Source organism: Salmo salar, chromosome 28 (assembly GCF_965601325.2).
Source record: "Salmo salar chromosome 28, fSalSal1, whole genome shotgun sequence".
In the NCBI taxonomy this organism is placed as follows: Eukaryota; Metazoa; Chordata; class Actinopteri; order Salmoniformes; family Salmonidae; genus Salmo; species Salmo salar.
The window spans coordinates 24,272,608-24,293,246 of NC_138318.1; the positions used below are offsets into that span (position 1 = coordinate 24,272,608).

Consider the following 20,639-nt stretch of genomic DNA (forward strand, 5'->3'; position numbering starts at 1 on the left):
AGAATGCTAGGGAGCAGGCAATTTTGAACAATTATCTTTTGACATGTTGTACTTTTCTTAAATGTAGTTTTATAATTATACAAGCAGACGACAAGAAAATTGCATTTGAAAAAGGTTACGTTTTTGCTTTGAGCCAAACGGGGTAACCTAGGTAACCACAGGTTGTTTTCCCCACAGGCGAACAGGGTTGCGACGTTCTATCTAATACCAACTGGGTCTATTGTCCCACTTTAGGACCTTATATGCAGAACTATTTTTCTCTCTCTCTGATATCATTGGAACAATCCTCTGTGACATCACCAATCACTAAATTCAAAATACCATGACGTCAACACCATCAGTGTGATCCCTCAAATAATGATCATCTCAAGGCTTTGTCCAACCTCTACATCCAATTATTTGACTGCCCTGCCACATGGTTCCAATCAGCTGATCCAGGAACAGAAAGACCATACAGCCTCCTATCCTGGGTTGAATAGACTGATTAGAATTAAACTCAACTTCATTGAACTGATGAGGTTGTAAAGGAGTGATTAAAAAAAGGGAAATTGATTGGTCTCCTTAGAGCGTATTTTAGGGTTTTCAGTGAGAGTGATGCATCTGTGTGAATGGATGTATTCTGCCTCTCTTCACACACACACACACACACACACACACACACACACACACACACACACACACACACACACACACAGCTCAAACAGCTTTGCCCCATTGTTCAGTCAGCTGCAAAGCCTGACCCGGGGGACTTTGGCCGGAGGATTGATGATCAGATACCGGCCCTGGTCCTGTCGGAAAATTATGACATTTTTCACCCAGAAAAGGGTCCAAATGGCAGGTGTCAGGGGCCGTCAGTCTCACGCTTGGTGCTAGGAGGCAGGAAGCGCCCAGTCAGCGTGGGGCCCCGCCAATGCCACACTCCAGCTGCCACCGCAGAGCACGTCTGAAAAGAGCAAGGTCTCACAGCCACTCACATCAATCTGGTGGCAGACGCTCGTCACACACACACACACACACACACACACACACACACACACACACACACACACACGTTTAGCACACACACATGGCAGAGCAGAAAGCGTTGGTGCCCTAAGGGGAGAGAGATTGCTATGCTTGGCCACCAGTGGGGCAGCAGGGTGGCACATTGTTGGCCACCTGTGAGTGCCCACAGCCCCCACGCTCCCATTCAAACCATATCTATCTACTGGTCAGCCTGGGCACAAACTGTTCATAGCCAGCCTCCTTTACGACTTGTGTACATTTTGAGATGGGGGACATGTCTCTCTAGTCTCATGTTCTTATCCATCTGGTAAAATGTGCAATTACTCATTTTGGCTTTATTGTGCATCTTGGTTTCCATTCTTAGTTTCTATTCCATCTCAATCTTAAAACGGAGCTTGAGGCCACTTAAAATAAGTCCTTCTCATAGATATACACACACAACTGATTCCTTGGGCCAATTTAAGGAGAGTGGCTGCTATTGCAAGCATTCAGATGTGGCATTGAGGTTTCCATGTTTTGATGTTTCTTTCTCTCTAATGTCCAATGGCCATAAAGTCCTTCAAACGGCCCAGCAGAGCCAAATGAAGCGTGAAATGTGCAGTGCAGTAAAAGTGTTATTGCTGGAGATTGGCTCCAGCCACTCTGAGTCGCTGAGAGACATACGTATGGAAATGAACACACACACACGTCTGTGGGGATTTGACGCTTTGAGTTCGTGGCGACAAAGAACCTTGCTTCATTCTCACAAAAAGCTACCATCCATCAGCGCAGACTGCATTATAGTCTATGACATCAGCATAGCTTTGCGTATATTAGGGAAAATATAAACAGAGTAGTGGTAAAAGCTTACTCGTTAAGAACGACTATGGGGTTATGATTATGTATGCGTTATGGTTGACAAGAAATATACCGCTAATGTACCATACAAGTGTCAGGCATAAATGTATGCCGGATAAGATGTTCAAGTTGATTAAAATCTGCAGTATACTGTATGTGGATGTGTATAGGAGAGATGATGTAACAGTCCTTAATACAGAGCTCTTGGGAAGTGAGCCAACAAGGGACACTCAGCGACAGCAGGAGAGGACACCAGGACGTGTTTGAGGCGCTGCTGGGTAAAGGAGCGGACAGTGGATGTTGGAAGAGCGCCCCAGTCCGTACCACAGTCCAGACCCCCGTGTCCGTCAGTCTGTCCTTTGTGATTCAGACGGCTAACCTTCAGTGAGCCTCTAGCCTCCTGGCTTTTCTCTGTAATTATCCAGGATCCTAATCACCCTAGCCAGGATCCTTGCCCGCCTGCCTGGCTGGCTCCCTCCAGGGCCCAGGCCACATCATCATGGGCCAAACCCCCCTAAGCCAGCAGTGATCTCATTCCACCAGGAGCAGGGTGGGATCAGAGAGCAGTGAATACCTGAAGACAGAGTGGAGTACGGCCAAGGACAGAGCCTCACCACCACTAGTAGTACTACGGTGAGGCAGGCACGTCAGGCAGGCACGTCAGGCCTTATACACTCTGACAGTACAGGGACTGTAGGGAGAAGCTGCTTGTTACAGAGACACTCACTGACAGGACTCATCACTACTCATCTCTCTCCACGCCACTGGTTCCTGGACAGCAGATACTTGGCTATACATGGAGCTTCGGACCTGGGCTGAGGCTCACAGGCTTAGAAAGGTGAGGACAAAAAAAATCTCCAACTAACACGGTCATAGGTTTGGCATTTAAGGTGAACTCACCAAACATTCTACTCCTGCTTGAAATCAATAATCTCTGTTACATATCACATATCGCTCTCTCTCTTAAGGAAATGTCACAAAACCTCTGAACACAAACCGCTGAACAGCGGTGCATTGTCACCCCATTATGGTAGCTACTCAACAAGACACAGCAAAACCAATTCAACCCCAGACTGGATGGACAGACAGACTGACAGATATAGACAGAGAGAGAGTGCCTTGGTCCATATCCTAGCCTTCTGCCCAGTGCAGAGTGAAACTGATCTGGAGAGACTGGCTAGCCGGTGGCTTCGGGGATCGGCCTTGGGGTCTCTGATACTGGGCGGAGGGGGGGTGAGGTTTGGGGGGGGGTCATCTCTGTTCTCGTCTGCCTTTAGGAGTGACAGGGGGGCAGTGAGGGGGACATGGTTCTCAAGCGGTCAAGGGAACCAGGCACTCTGTATCATGACTACTGCCCAGAGATCTACAACTCTGCTCTGATGGGGTTAATGTCAGCTGAGCTTGTCCTTCACATGGACACCCACCGGCCATGCCATGATGCCATCTCCTCCATGTCCAGTTATACACATTATCTCTCTCAGTCATACCCAGTGCTTAATTTGAGCCGGATCCTGTTTGCCATGTAAAAATTCCAATAAAAGCGATCAGTGTTAATTTGAGTTGCCTCCTCTGTAATTCTCCTGCCCCCTAAAAAAACGTACTGTGAAAACGTGTTTGTGGTTAAGGCAACATTGTAGCCTAGAGACCAACGCATGGCCGTTGCTGTGTTGTTGCTGTGTTGAGAGAAGCGCACCTGAATCTCTCACATAACCAGAGTGAGTGTCGGGCCTCCCGAGTGGCGCAGCGGTCTAAGGCACTGCATCGCAGGAGGTAAAAAAAGGGGGTAAAAAAGTACAAAAAATATCAAATAAATATCTATAGTGAGATTCACTAAAATGCTATAATTCGGAATACTACACAAGGAGTATAATTTAGCCACAGAGGATCAATATAGTTTATTAAAAACAATGTAGGTTCCCGAGTGGCACAGAGGTCTAAGGCACAGCATCGCAGTGTTACGGCGTCACTACAGCCTGGGGTTCGAACAGCCGTGACCGGGAGTCCCATAGGGTGGACCACATTTGGCCCAGCGTCGTTAGGGGAGGGTTTGGCCGGGGGGGGGGGCTTTACTTGTCTCATCGCACTCTAGCGACTTCTTGTGGCGGGCTGGGCGCCTGCAAACTGACCTCGTCAGTTGAAGGGTGTTTTCCTCCGGCACACTGGTGCGGCTGGCTTCCGGGTTAGGCAAGCGGGTGTTAAGAAGCGCGGCTTGGCGGGTCATGTTTCTGAGGACGCATGACTCGACCTTAGCCTCTCCCAAGCCCGTTGGGGAGTTGCAGCGACGAGACAAGATCGTAATTGGATCGCAAATGGATATCACGAAATTGGGGAGAAAAAAAAAGGGGTAAAATGACAGACACATTTCTTTTTTAAACCTAGCTGTGAACAGCATGCAGCCAAAATAGGCCTTTCACAATATTTCATATACAATCGTGGGAAAACACAGTTTGGAAAGCAAATGGCTCATGCTGAAAAGAGAAGACTAATCTGTCTGTAGGCTACCAAAATATTTTACAAACTTCAAAATAGGCATATTGCGAACAGCATTGTTTAACAAAGTAAAACAAGAGAGCGCATCGGCCATCACAGGTGAGTGAGCTCCGCATCATTGGATGAGTCAGTGAAACTGGAAAGCTTTTTTAGGGCTATAATCTCCTCATATTGTACAATGTGTGTCTCTCTGCACACCTAGGCCTAGGCTATTGGTGGATTCAAGACAAGGTCGTCTCAGTTTGTCAGTGTCAAAGTAGCCTGTCTTTTCGATCATTTGTGTGGTATTAAAAAAGATTCAGTCATTTAAAATGATGTAGAATTGCATGAAATGCGTTTATAAAAGGCCACTTTTTTGGGGGGGACCCTAGGCTACAAATAAAATCCCCCATGTGTGCAACTTCTGCAAGCACCTCTTCTCTACTGCTCTATGCCACTACACAAAAGCGTTAATAACTCCTGCAATGCTTTATTATAAAGGTGTCCTTTTTATTTTGCATTCCGGTTCCTTCAGGGCACCTCCTGATCTACAAATGAAGCCCTGTCTTACCGCATCCTGAGTGCCAAGAGGGACTGCTGTAGCAGAACCCGAACTAGAACTGAAAACCTGGACTGTCTTTGTGTGGACTGCTTTCAAAAGTGCATCATTATCCTAAATATATTGAGTCAATCCAAGCATGAAATCAACAAACCAACTGAACTCCTGGAACATTTCCAGGGACAAGAGGTAGATCCAATACCCTAGGTTTACAGCTCCATAGCCACTAGACCAGCTGAACTGGCAGAAGTTAGGACACACTGTAACCCTGGCCTGGCCTGGCCTGGCAGGGAGGTAGGGGTTAGATGTCACCGCGTTGCGCTCGTCTCAGTGACACATCTTAGGTCACAGTCATCGGCTGGTATCCAGCACTGAGGGCTGCCTATCTGAGAGGTGGACACAGGGAGAGAGGAGCGTCCCCTGTCCAGCAGCCGCAGAGCCCTGAGAGGGCGTTTATGCCCTGTGACAAAGGCTGAGTGTTCGATGGCCTGCTGCTAATACAGCGTGACAGAGAAGGTCACACTGTGGAGGGACTGGGCCTGTCAACCGGCCATCCACTCACACTTGATAATGAGACTGGGAAGGCACGTGTGGCGGGCCACCATGACGAGAACACACGCAGAGTACAGGAAGAATACACACACACTGCTCACAGAATGTTGGACATATCTGAAGTGACCTATGGAAGTACTCCTCTCCCCACTCTCCTTCACCCTGGGGCTGTGGCATGAAATTCCGTCAGCCGGTGATTGTCAAGCAAATAACAGCCGGTCTCACGGTAATTGACCGTTAATTAACATAAACACATTTAGCATCTCCTGGCTTCCACACACAGCCTACAAGCCACTGATGCTGACCCATGGAACATCTACATTTTAAAATACATGTACACCAGCCTACACCATCACAATAAATCAATGATTTATTTTAGACAAGTCTAAAGGAACATGATATGAAGAAAATGTAGTCTATTTCAGAAGAACAGAATAGCATACTCTGAGTTGTCCTTATGTTAGGCCCTGATCTGGCTATGCCATATGGCTGTGGGCTACACTAGTTTATTTAGCAGACAAGACTTCCTTAGAGCTCTGTGCCATCACTAGCTGGCTACCACCCGGTTACTCAACCCTGCATCTTAGAGGCTGCTGCCCTATATCACTGGTCACTTTAATAATGTTTACATACTGCTTTACTCATTTCATATGTATATACTGTATTTTAGTTAATGCCACTCTGACATTGCTCTTCTTAATATTTATATATTTTTTCATTGCATTCTTTTACTTATTAGGTTTGTTTGTATTGTTGTGAATTCTTCGATACTACTGCAGTGTTGGCGCTAGTAACACAAGCATTTCGCTACACCTGCAATAACATCTGCTAAATTTGTGTATGTGACCAATACAATTGTATTTTATTCATATTATTTTTATAGTATGAAGAAAACAATTGAACATAGCTGAGTAAAATAGAAAGGATATTTTCTCCAAACAATCTGAGAGGGTGCGCACATGCGGCTATTCTGTGTTGAGCACTTAACAAAGAAACAGGTACTCCTATATTCTTAATTTAGAGTTATTAATGTTACTTTAGTTGTCATACAAACGTTGGGCTATGTTAAAAATGTTATACATTCTAAGGCTGCATGATGTGACTAATTATGATTTGTAAAAAAGTGCATGAAAGACGCAGGCTGTACACACTTCATCAGTCTCTCATTCACAATTTGACAAGCACTTGATAATGCCTCAAATTTCCCAGCGGCATCCCCTTTGTGTGGCTGTAATGCCCCCTAAAAAAAATCCATGCCTTACGTGGCCAGTGGCCATTATGCCCTTGGGCTGAAAATAATAATAATAATTTTCTTCTCCCGGCTACGTGCTCCGTGATCGGGTCTTTCTCACAGGCTACAAGTAAAGACAGACACATCGGGGATGCAACTGTGCGTGTCCTTATGCAATTCCGAGGCGCATATAAAAGCTATTGGAAGAACTGTCCACATTTACTTTGTCAGCCAACAAGATGAGAACAGCAAAAGCACAAGCCTATGTCAATCTACTATCCCCCATAGCTCAAAAGTTTACCTATTCTATTCTACCTAAAAATAAAGATTCAAAACATAGTCTGGGACAGTTGTGGGATGCGATAGATCCCAAATGAATACCACCACTAGCATCCAAAAACTTTTTTTCAGCAAATAAGGCTGACACAACAGCTCAGAACCTTTAGCTTAAAATGTTGATACACTATTAGGCCATTTCTTCACATTATAAGCACATCAATGCACACACTAGGCTATAAGTGCAGATGTTTCATTAGCGGGAAAACACGTGATTATGCATGTAATGCATTTTTATGGTGAAAATGATCTTCCCCAAACTTGAAACTCACATGATGCTTATGTATGCCAGTTAGGCTCTACCCGTTGTAAAGTGGAATAATGTGCTTAATTTTGTGTTTAATGTGCTTAAGAAGTTATTTGGCCACTTTAGCTGTGATACAAACCTTAAAGAAAACATATAAACCTCTTGGCTAGGCTACATGAGGTGTGCGACTGACTTGAAAAAGTCGCAAGCTAGGCATCATTCACAAGTGATAATATATAATTCACAACTGATAGGCTAATATTGTCACCCATCAGACTATTCTTGATTTAATCTTGTCTTTACATATACTAAATAATAGATGTGTGAATTTTTTATTTATTTAGAATAGACCATTATCATGCACCTGTCTCAAAATGAGGGAAGGGGAAAAAAAATACATGTCCTCTATGCACTTAACAGCGAATGGAGGATGCTTTTCCCCGTGATTTATTTTCATGCCAGCCAGGTAGGCTTTACTCCTATTTGTAAGAGAAGCAATATGCTTAATATTATGAGAAGAAAATATAGTAGGCCTATAGTAGCCTATACAAAGCTGATGGGATCCTCCTCTTTTTAAAAGAAGCCATCACTCTGTTTTCTCACGCAATTGCATAGCCTATAGAAATGTTGCGCAACATGAGTTCATGGGCTCTCATGAAGTGTTTAATTAGAATTTTGATAACATTTGCATTGATGTCAGACTGATTAGAGTGCTGAGTACCAGGCAGTTAGCAAGTTTGGTAGGCTACTAATGATCATCAGCAGCATCAGAGCTTGGAGAAGCCTAATTACCGTGACTAAATGTTCATGTGGAATTTGACTGCCGTTGTGGTGGTAATACGGTCACGGTAACCGCCCTACTCCACCCCACTCTGTTGGGTAATTAGACTAGTGAAAGCTCAGACATAATTAAGACACAGCGCTCCCTCCGAAAACAACACTATCTATCTGCAGGGATCAGAGGTAGCGGTGGGCTGGCAGACAGGACAGGGGTGAAGGGCAGGGATCAGAGGTAGCGGTGGGCTGGCAGACAGGACAGGGGTGAAGGGCAGGGATCAGAGGTAGCGGTGGGCTGGCAGACAGGACAGGGGTGAAGGGCAGGGATCAGAGGTAGCGGTGGGCTGGCAGACAGGACAGGGGTGAAGGGCAGGGATCGAGGAGCGGGGGCTGGCGCAGGCGGGGTGGGGCGGGTCGGGGCGGTGGGCGCAGACAGGACAGGGGTGAGGGGCGGGCAGGGAGCGGGGCTGGCGCGGCGGGGGAGGGCAGGTCAGAGGTCGGGGCTGTCGCAGGACGGGGGGGGGGAGGGACGGGAGCGGGGCTGGCGCGGCAGGGGGAGGGGCAGGGATCAGAGGTAGAGGTGGGCGTCGCGGCAGGGGAGGGCAGGGACGAGGCGGCGTCGCGGCAGGGGGAGGGGCAGGGATCAGAGGCAGAGCGTCAGACAGGACAGGGGTGAGGGCAGGGATCAGAGGGCGGGGGCGGCAGACAGGACAGGGGTGAGGGCAGGGATCAGAGGGCGGGGGCGGCAGACAGGACAGGGGTGAAGGGCAGGGATCAGAGGTAGAGGTGGGCTGTCAGACAGGACAGGGGTGAAGGGCAGGATCAGAGGTAGAGGTGGGCTGGCAGACAGGACAGGGGTGAAGGGCAGGGATCAGAGGCAGAGCGTCAGACAGGACAGGGGGTGAGGGGGCAGGGATCAGAGGCAGAGCGTCAGACAGGACAGGGGTGAGGGGCAGGGATCAGAGGCAGAGCGTCAGACAGGACAGGGGTGAAGGGCAGGGATCAGAGGCAGAGCGTCAGACAGGACAGGGGTGAAGGGCAGGGATCAGAGGCAGAGCGTCAGACAGGACAGGGGTGAGGGGCAGGGATCAGAGTGAAGCGCCGTGGAAGCAGCAGCAGGCTGCAGACAGGCCATGGAGGTGTGGGAGGAGGAGAATCCTACAGCTCATATATCAGATCAGACTCAATGACACCAAGCCACCACGTCAACTCCTCTATGGTTATGGTACATATAAAGTGCCTTCCTCTGCCATATAGGCTACTGTGCCTATATTGGAGCTAATTCAAAGAGAGAGCGAGTCAGAGATACTGTGCAAAGAGACACACAAGAGCAAAGACAGGAGCTGTAGAGAGAGACGTGGCACAATGACAAGGACTCCATTCCTCATGGTCAGAGAGGGAGGCTCAACTCTATGTGAGCCATCTAAAGATGGCACAACTACCTTGAAACACAGCCAACCACAGCCATGTTTTTTTTATGTCAATGACAGTCTTGCTCGAGTTACACACATGGATCTGAAGTTAGAATTTAACCAGTAATGAAGCTCTATAATGAGACTGGAAGTAATAAAGTAGTCCTTACCGTACAGCCAAAAGCTACATGATGTCAGATCACTGTTATTAAAGACAAATATAAAATCCCAGGAGTGGACTGATTGAATGGATAAAACTATATAAAGTATGACATTTTCTTCTACATTTGGCTATACTATATCAAATTCAATTATTTAAATCAAAATATACTATTTAATTCACTTGATTATTATTCCTTTTCTTCTCATTGCTTGAATTAGTAACTATAGTAGAGAAAAGGGAATAGAGGTGAAAGGGTAGTATGGTAACCTAGAAATCTCTTGTACATCAGTCTTTGGTTACCCGACAGGAATGGTGTACGGCAGGAAATAGAGCTGAGATTTATTTTGGATAGATTTTTTGTATTTTACCCCCCTTTTCTCCTCAATTTCGAGCTCGTCTCATCGCTGCAACTCCCCAGGATTTTAAAGATATCGATAATAACGATAAGTAGCATTTACTAAAGGAATGTCAAGTTTGAAATGAAGTAATACTGTGAACATGGTGCATTGCTTACGGGACAATTGATAGCTACAACACTCCAAGCAGTAGTAGTAGTAAGGATAATATTGATTTTCGTCCACATCTCCCAGCTCTAGTAGGAAAGGTTTTGCTGGAGATCTGGTGAACATCAGGAAGTGTGGACAGACACACAGGAATCCAGAGACACACAGCTGTGTCCAGGGTGGAGGTTTTACCCGTGACCCCTACCCCTGCCCAGGACCCACTGCCTCCTGGACACAATTGCCCTACATACAGTGCGCGCACACGCACACACTCATCTTCCCTACAGACACACCCACACCTCCCCAACAGACGGACACACACGCACACAGTAGAAAAAAGGTTTCAAATCAAATCATATTCGTCACATGCACCGAATACAACAGGTGTAGACCTTAGTGAAATGCTTACTTACAAGCCCTTAACAAAATGCAGTTTAAGTGCAGGCTTAAGTCAGAGTGAAACACCCCACTATAGCTGGGCAATATTGATGTGAATTGATATATATTGAGCCTGAATTGATGTGATAGCGCTAAATATAATGACACGTTTATAACATTAACGTGCACCACAGTTGTTTTTTTATGATTTAAACTACCACTAGTTTGATGGTTGTAGCCATCAATTGTCCCATTAACAATCACCCATATTAATAAACTCATTTCATTTCTTTAGTATAGGCTACTTATCGTAATGAACAATATCAGCAAAATGCCTCCGTTAACTGATCGGTATGGTCAGTGTCGATCATTTTCAGTTGATCATCCTAGCTCTACACAACACAAAGATAAGTTCAACTGCGGTCTGAAAAGGCTACACTCAACTTCAGTGAGCAGGTTAGCAGGTGAAGACAGAAGATGACTGCCTTATTAACATGAGTACATCTAACAACTCACTCAACAGGCAGATGCCTCCCTCCACCCACTCTCCCCTACGCCTCCAGTCCACCTAGATCCAGTCACACACAGAGTGATGCAGCAGCAGCAGGCCCCAGAGAGCCGGGTTGCCGTGGCCAGGGTAGGGGAGTCCCGGAGGCTCATTTCAGTGTGCCGGCTGCTGGCGCTGGCTGTCGTTCCACAGGAGCAGCCAGGCGGAAGGGCAGCGGGGAGGGAGGCTGGGGGGGACGTGGGGATAGGCATGGTGGTGAGCACAGAGGGGTGGGGGGGTGCACCTCAAGGGGTTCTGATCAAGCTGTGGCACAGGGAGACAGATAGCAGATGGTACGGATGAGGCTGCCTCTTTAATTAGATTGGCGCGCAGGAGAAGTGGTTGAAGTGTGTGTTCCTGGGCTGAGCCAGAGCAAGAGAGAGCGCAGACACACACACACACACACAATTGTTTTTACATAACTTCTCAAGTTCACACAGGCATTCAACATAAGTTACCACTTAACGGAAGAATAGTATCATATGATATTGTATAATACAATCAAAATAAGTATATGATACTCATCCATGACGTTATTCACTATAATGCTTGTTCAACTCAATCATCTCCAAGACATTTGGTTACAAGAAATCTGGGATTTGCAGACTCCGGTCTTTTTGGAGTAAGAATATGTAATATCTAGTTGCAAGCTTATGTACAAGACACATATGGTTTTTCCATTCACAGCAGTTCTGAGGAAATTCACTTAGCGAGAGGCTCCGATCGAGCCTTTCTTCACAGTGAAATATGAAGAATAATTGCATAGATTCGCCCAAAATAAAAATCACTATAAGGAGAGAACTGTTTCCAGTTGCTAAAACAGTCTGGGGGGAAAGCGAGGAACAGAGCAGCCCTCGCCACAGTGTTACGGATGGGCCACATTTATCATGAGGAGATTAAATAAACTGTGTGGAAGTCTGGCCTTGGTTGGAGTGCCGAGAGGCCTTTGATTTAAGGCTCTGCGTTCTAATTTTTCACCCACAGGATTCGCAGAGGCGTAGAGAGTGTCTCGCCACGTCAGTGAGGAGATTCACTGAGCCACGCTGCATGTCAGTCACTGACCACCAAAATGAACTTTGTGGTTGGCACGACCGTTGTTGGTCAGGTGTGGTCAATGCAAGCAGCCCAGCATCCTGGTCTTCTGATGTGTTGACCGCCAATCTGGCTCATCATCATCATCATCATCAAGATGACTTGGCGGTTGCCCGGGTCAACCAGGGGTCGTTCAGCGGGACCAAAATCCTCGTGGGAGGTGGAGTCACCAGTGCTGAAAAGACCATTCCTCATCGCTAATGATCCTTCCCTTGACTCTTCAAATTACAATACCATAAAAAGGACTTAGGGAAAACCACAGTCCTCCTCAAGGAATGGAACTGGAAATCCAGGAGGCTGGAACTATTTTAAGCATTTTGGGGGGGGATCTGATTTGATCAAGCTGTTAAGAGCGAAATATCTGGAGAGAAACAAAGTGTCTCTGCCTCACTCCAACAGGGACACGTCTCTGCCTCACTCCAACAGGGACACGTCTCTGCCTCACTCCAACAGGGACACGTCTCTGCCTCACTCCAACAGGGACACGTCTCTGCCTCACTCCAACAGGGACACGTCTCTGCTTCACTCCAACAGGGACACGTCTCTGCCTCACTCCAACAGGGACACGTCTCTGCCTCACTCCAACAGGGACACGTCTCTGCCTCACTCCAACAGGGACATGTCTCTGCCTCACTCCAACAGGGAAGTGAGACTGTGGAGGGTTCCAGAAACACTGGCTGGACCCACTCTGGTCAGGGTCAGACTACAGTCACCTTGTAGTACCAATGGAACCCTCAACCCTGTCTGCTCCAACATGGGACAGAGCCTAAACTAACTACTCAATGATTGACTTTAAGTGGGCTTGGAGAGAGACATGGCTGACAGAGGGGCTAGATGTGTGCTTAATAGAAATACTCTCTCCTCTCCAAAGAATGAGGGTATCAGAGAGACCAGAGTGAAGCTGTGAAGCCGGGTCGTCTGATAAAAAGTAGAAACGCACAGACGGAGCACAGCCTAGTCTAGAGGGAGAGGCTAATACAGGACAGCCATTCAACACCACATAAAAGGGAAGTTAGACATTCCTACATGTCACATGTCACAAGTTAAAACTAAGCCATTTTAGAACAAAATACAGCTATTATCTGGAGGTGGATCTCTTGCTACAATGATGTGTTCCAGTTTTCCAGCTTTGAAAAGAACTGTCCCAGTAGAACCAAGTTAAAGCAAACTTAATAAACAACCAGAGATTTCAGCTTTGACCATTAGTTGGGAATAACAAAACACTGGCTTTCATGGGAGTCACGTGAGCCCTTAGGGGCTGAATACGTGTAGGAGAGTCTGTATCTAAACCTTATTCTGGGCTGTTGAGTGAAATGGATCCACTTGTCTCACAGCTGCTGTAGAGGTCCATTTATACACAAAAGAATTTGAGCCTAAAAGTGCAGAGGCAGACCCCGTTTCTGGGCCTGGCAGCAGCTAGCGACGAAGAACACAATACCCAAAGCGCCACCACCACCTCCCCCGCCATACACAGCCACTTCTGAGTGGTTCTGGGCTGCTATCCAGTCCTGACCCAAAGTCAACAAACAAACGTCGGCGCAAGAGAGACGATCAAAACTCTAGTCGTTATTTGGGTTGGATGGGATAGTGCTGCATTGTGCTGCGCTGGTTACAGCAGCGGATGGACTGCAAGAGATATTTGCTCTTAATTAGAGGCGTTCAAACAAAGTCCAGATGACATTTAAAACCCACAAGAATGACCCATTCCAGGCCTGGCCCATATCCTCTAGCCTAGCCACTCCCCCCCTATTTCCCCATGCTAACCCTATTTTGTTACCTTTGTTAATTTTATTGACGAGTGAAGCTCCGTACATTTAACATTTTAATTGTCTTTTGAATGCTGAGAGGAACCTGTAGGCACCTCCTCTTAGTGACATTGACTCAGTTCCCTAGGTAGCCTACATACAGTAGGAATCTACACTTAGGACTATCTGGGGACATGCAGTAGAAATCTACACTTAGGACTATCTGGGGACATACAGTAGGAGTCTACACTTAGGACTTTATCTGGGGACATGCAGTAGGAGTCTACACTTAGGACTTTATCAGGGGACATGCAGTAGGAATCTACACTTAGGACTATCTGGGGACATACAGTAGGAGTCTACACTTAGGACTTTATCTGGGGACATACAGTAGGAGTCTACACTTAGGACTTTATCAGGGGACATGCAGTAGGAGTCTACACTTAGGACTTTATCTGGGGACATGCAGTAGGAGTCTACACTTAGGACTTTATCAGGGGACATGCAGTAGGAGTCTACACTTAGGACTTTATCAGGGGACATGCAGTAGGAATCTACACTTAGGACTTTATCAGGGGACATACAGTAGGAATCTACACTTAGGACGTTATCAGGGGACATGCAGTAGGAATCTACACTTAGGACATACAGTAGGAATCTACACTTAGGACTATCTGGGGACATACAGTAGGAGTCTACACTTAGGACTTTATCAGGGAACATGCAGTAGGAATCTACACTTAGGACGTTATCAGGGGACATGCAGTAGGAATCTACACTTAGGACGTTATCAGGGGACATGCAGTAGGAATCTACACTTAGGACTATCTGGGGACATACAGTAGGAGTCTACACTTAGGACTTTATCAGGGGACATGCAGTAGGAATCTACACTTAGGACGTTATCAGGGGACATGCAGTAGGAATCTACACTTAGGACTATCTGGGGACATACAGTAGGAGTCTACACTTAGGACTTTATCAGGGGACATGCAGTAGGAATCTACACTTAGGACTATCTGGGGACATACAGTAGGAGTCTACACTTAGGACTATCTGGGGACATACAGTAGGAATCTACACTTAGGACTTTATCAGGGGACATGCAGTAGGAATCTACACTTAGGACTATCTGGGGACATACAGTAGGAGTCTACACTTAGGACTTTATCTGGGGACATGCAGTAGGAATCTACACTTAGGACTATCTGGGGACATACAGTAGGAGTCTACACTTAGGACTTTATCAGGGGACATACAGTAGGAATCTACACTTAGGACTATCTGGGGACATACAGTAGGAGTCTACACTTAGGACTTTATCAGGGGACATGCAGTAGGAATCTACACTTAGGACTATCAGGGGACATGCAGTAGGAATCTACACGTAGGACTATCTGGGGACATGCAGTAGGAATCTACACTTAGGACTTTATCAGGGGACATGCAGTAGGAATCTACACTTAGGACTTTATCAGGGGACATGCAGTAGGAGTCTACACTTAGGACTTTATCAGGGGACATGCAGTAGGAGTCTACACTTAGGACTTTATCAGGGGACATACAGTAGGAATCTACACTTAGGACTTTATCTGGGGACATACAGTAGGAATCTACACTTAGGACTTTATCAGGGGACATGCAGTAGTAGTCTACACTTAGGACTATCTGGGGACATACAGTAGGAATCTACACTTAGGACTTTATCAGGGGACATACAGTAGGAATCTACACTTAGGACTTTATCAGGGGACATGCAGTAGGAATCTACACTTAGGACTATCTGGGGACATACAGTAGGAGTCTACACTTAGGACGTTATCAGGGGACATGCAGTAGGAATCTACACTTAGGACGTTATCAGGGGACATGCAGTAGGAATCTACACTTAGGACTATCTGGGGACATACAGTAGGAATCTACACTTAGGACTTTATCAGGGGACATGCAGTAGGAATCTACACTTAGGACGTTATCAGGGGACATGCAGTAGGAATCTACACTTAGGACTATCTGGGGACATACAGTAGGAATCTACACTTAGGACTTTATCAGGGGACATACAGTAGGAATCTACACTTAGGACTTTATCAGGGGACATACAGTAGGAATCTACACTTAGGACTATCTGGGGACATACAGTAGGAATCTACACTTAGGACTTTATCAGGGGACATACAGTAGGAATCTACACTTAGGACTTTATCAGGGGACATGCAGTAGGAATCTACACTTAGGACTTTATCATGGGACATACAGTAGGAATCTACACTTAGGACTTTATCAGGGGACATGCAGTAGGAATCTACACTTAGGACTTTATCAGGGGACATACAGTAGGAATCTACACTTAGGACTATCTGGGGACATGCAGTAGGAATCTACACGTAGGACTATCTGGGGACATACAGTAGGAATCTACACTTAGGACTTTATCTGGGGACATACAGTAGGAATCTACACTTAGGACTATCTGGGGACATACAGTAGAAATCTACACTTAGGACTTTATCAGGGAACATGCAGTAGGAATCTACACTTAGGACTTTATCTGGGGACATACAGTAGAAATCTACACTTAGGACTATCTGGGGACATCCTGTAGGAGTCTACAGAAACGACTCTGGTCTTACCAGTATGACACGTCAAGAGGCTGGAAGAAGCGTCGGCTGATGAGGTCAGCAAAGAAGGCCTCAGTCTCTCGACACGCTGTGCCGTTGCCGATAACCACCGTGTTACAGCTGTGTGTATGAAAGAGTTGACGGAGAGTGTGAAAAAGAAACCAAAAAACATTGTGTTCAATCAACAAAAAAGAGGTTAATTGATCTATTTCTGTGAATATTCAAACATTTTGTTTTTTAAAATCATCCTAAAATCCTCTTGGTTTCATTTTGATAAGTGGTGTTCTTTATCTTAGTGATATACACTACACAATGTGCCACAGTTGATTTAAACTGATCGCCAACACACCAGACGTAGTACCTGTATCTGATCATCAGATGGCGCAGTTTGTCTGCCTCTCTGTTCCCACCTGAACCATGGAGGTACACCACATCTGTGTATAATATCTGACCTGGAACAGAAAGGAGGGGTGAGTATGTAAGATGGACAAATGCTTCTGTGTCACCAAGACTGAGGAATAAAGAAGTCACTCCTACTAGCTTTATCACAGGATCTGACCCAAGAAGAGAGCCAAAAAGAGCAAGTGAAGATGATTCTTTAACAAGGAAAAGACTCAAGGTTAGAAACCTCTCTTGCGAGGGGGACCTGGAAAATGGAATGGATGGACTAATACCCTTTCTATACAAGTATGCCGACCCAGACCTTACTTTGTTGGCTTGGATAATTTCCTTTCAGCACTGTTCAAGCAACTATGGTAGATAGATGCATTACCAGGGCAGTGCATGTCAGCTCGGCTTGCTTCGGCTAAGCTAAGCTCAGCAGTGTGAAAAGGCCATTTTGAGAAAACTCCTCTTGTTGCACTTCTCCCCCAGATCTGTCCATTCCTGTGCCTCTAAGGACGGACGGACAGAGCTGGGTCATTCCACAAAAAGAGAGCCTTTTGTGTCCCTTTGCTATTTTAAGTAGAAATAGTGCACCAATATTGAATTTTAAAAGCCCGTTTTATAAAATGAAGTGTCCTTAAATATAGACTACATGGAGAATTCAATAACTCAGATTTTATATATTAATAAAGACTTGCTATAGTGCCAACACTCAGCATTTTGACATGTCCCTCCGTCAACTCACTTCTAGGAAGATTTCAACCCACTTAATCTAAACATGTCTCCAGGTTTCACCATCATTGTGAAGCCCTAGTTATTTTGTTGCTTTGACAGTCATTTCTGAAGATATTATTTATTTCATGTCATTAGTGATTCATTTACGTATGCCCCTCATTTTAAAGTCAACCCTGTTATGTGAACTGTACTCTAGTTTTAATATGATGAAACAATTCCTTTTATAAAAAATGTTTTTCTAAAGAAACATTGAACATCTAATAGTTAAAGGATAGTGTAAAAGCAAGTGAGCTGGTTATACTCTTTTTAGCAATTTTCTGGTGTTTTGAGGTGGAAAACGGAACAGGTTGACCATAACATGTTAACACGGTTACCCATAGATAGACAGTCTAGAAATGTTATAGCAATTTCATTTTTTTTTGTGAAGCCTGCCACTCCCTGTTGCACACAAGTTTCCATTCCTCCGTCACAAGGGGGATTTATGGCTGATTTAATATGAAATTGTCAATCCTGTTACAGTCAACCCTGTTACTTTATTTGGCACTTTTTGGGTGAACCGACCAAATTCACATAGAATTCTCATCGAAAGCAAGTCTAGGAAGCAGTCGATCTGTTTTATGTGTGCTATTTCTATGCTTCCCGTTCTTAAGTTTTGTTTTTAAGTCTTTTACTTTCGGTTTTGTACACCAGCTTCAAACAGCTGAAAATACAATATTTTTGGTTATTGAAAATATATTTCACAGCAGTTTAGATGCTACAATGATTTTCTACACTATAACTTGCTTGTTTTGTCACATAACTGAAATTAGGCAAACTATTAGAATTTTAGCCACCAGGAAATGGCGGAGCGATTTCTGCATATTACTCCTTTAATATGTACTTACTATAGTATATATGGGGGGGAAATTCTCATGAAGTTGAATGTGCTCTTTATGACAGAATGCTAAAATTAAGTGAAGTTACACTTCTCAAAAGGCACCGAATTGGTGGAACGACTCAACTGCTGCCGTCTCCTGTCAGCCTGATGGGACACCACTGATCCTATTGGAAGGCTCCGACGGGAGGTCATGTGACCACGCACCCCCAGACCTGTCATGGTCAAGCTGAGTGTGTGTGTATGTGTCGATGCGTGTCTGTTTGCGTGTGTTTGCTGCAGGGCAGATGCCATAACACAGGAATGCCAGCTGACAAACCCCCGCCGGGCTGGCAGCCTGAACTGTGGCTGGGCCATCAGCTGCCCAGGAGGAGGGCCCAAACGTGGCCCTGCATGGGGCCCCGGCCACAGAGGCCCGGTGGGAGGAATGTCCATCAGCTCTGTGGGGTGGAGACGAGAGAGCCCTTGCTCCTCCAGTAGTACAGACTAGTAGAGACTACAGTATAGACCAGACATGTGTGACTGGTCTTTGCAGATATGCTAGGATGTTTATTTTCACATAGAATGAAGTACTGGGACGACACATTTTCTCTGATCTAGAAGCAGTCTTTTGACTGAAACACCAATCTTCACCCTATGCCCAGAAACGCAGAGTGGAAGAGGGGCATGTTAGTATGGGTTCTTACTGGTAGGGGAGAGGACGGCCAGTTTACAGCCGTGTCTGAACCCTGGGTCCACGCCCATGATGACACGGCCTCTCACAGGACACACCAACAGACGCTGGCGCAAGTTGCGCACAAACATGGCTATGGACTCCTTCTCCGCACTAACCGTCAGCTTCGTCCTGACAGAGAGAGACAGGGGGTATTTAAAATACAGTACAGTGAAGTCAAATTCATTCGTAGCCCCCCCCCACACACACACACACACACACACACACACACACACACACACACACACACACACACACACACACACACACACACACACACACACACACACACACACAGAGTTCAGTACAGACCTGTAGCTTCTGCTGAGCAGGGGTAATAAGAGTCTTTTGTACGAGTCCTCCACTGCGTCTCGTAAGATCTTCATCATCTCCTCTCTAGCGTAACCCTTGGGTCTCCATCTACAGCAGAAACCAAAAACTATATTAAATTGAGTCATTTTCTGACAAAATATATATATGGATGCACAGTATCCCTTTTGGTGTGAATCTGATGTTTTAGAGTTATTCTGTGAATTCTGTAAACCGAAAATGTAAGATTTCACTGTTTTTACCTTTCTCTTTCTTTTGATCAGGAAAGGATTGGTTACATATGTGGCTTCAGTAAAATACAGGTCCTCTCACATTCCTTGCCATCATAGGTTACAGTACAGCTCCATGACTAAATAAAGTCTTGGTTTGAGATTTTTACACCACCATCACTTAAAACGGGATATTTTTCACTATTATTGTTATGAATGGGATGCCTGGAGAGTTTAAAGAAACTAACAAGTTAAGCAGATATTAAAATAGAATGAAAGAAACATTTTACAAGAAAAGGATTTAACAAAATATTATTTTTTTTAAATGTTGGGGGAAAATTAATATCTCCTCACAAACCATTTTAAAAATCACACAAAACACTCATGTATTCAATTGATACACTTTCCATGATAAGCAAGTACACCTTTAGTAGGAATTTGCCAAATTGCTGGGTAGATATGCATTTATGTAAGATATATTATATGATTTCTAATACAATGTTATTCTCAAACAATTAAAGAAATACAGATATGAACTATGCTAAAAAAAAAAATACATATATCTTACCTTTTACCAGATTGAAAACAAATTCATTCAAGAGAGAGAAAAAACAGGGCCATATCTCACTCAAATACATTTTCTAAAACAACAAAATGTGTCAATTTGTGTTTTCTTGTATATCAACAAATTAGAATATCATATTATGGTCTACTTCAAAACAAAATAATTGTATGTGCTGTTTCATTTACTGTGGTGTTTTCAATTATTTCACTGTGGAAAACTCATTTCCAGGGGCAATATTGTTGTACAATGTAATATGATGTATTTAAATGCATGATCATATGATCTTTAAAATAATATTTTAAAAGCTCTGCAGCATACAGTACATGTCGAAATATGTAAAAAAAACATTCTCCATT

General features: G+C 45.0%; 1 protein-coding gene across 1 annotated transcript in view; it reads right to left on the reverse strand.

Annotated features, from left to right (window-relative positions):
- Positions 1–20,639, reverse strand: part of srbd1 (S1 RNA binding domain 1) — an 87,592-nt gene that overhangs the window by 55,982 nt on the left and 10,971 nt on the right. The window contains exons 9-12 of the mRNA XM_014179990.3: positions 19,492–19,599; positions 19,154–19,311; positions 16,836–16,926; positions 16,487–16,594 (exon numbers count right to left, since the gene is read on the reverse strand). Coding sequence (XP_014035465.2) covers positions 16,487–16,594; positions 16,836–16,926; positions 19,154–19,311; positions 19,492–19,599 — 465 coding nt within the window. The remainder of the gene's footprint in view (positions 1–16,486; positions 16,595–16,835; positions 16,927–19,153; positions 19,312–19,491; positions 19,600–20,639) is intronic.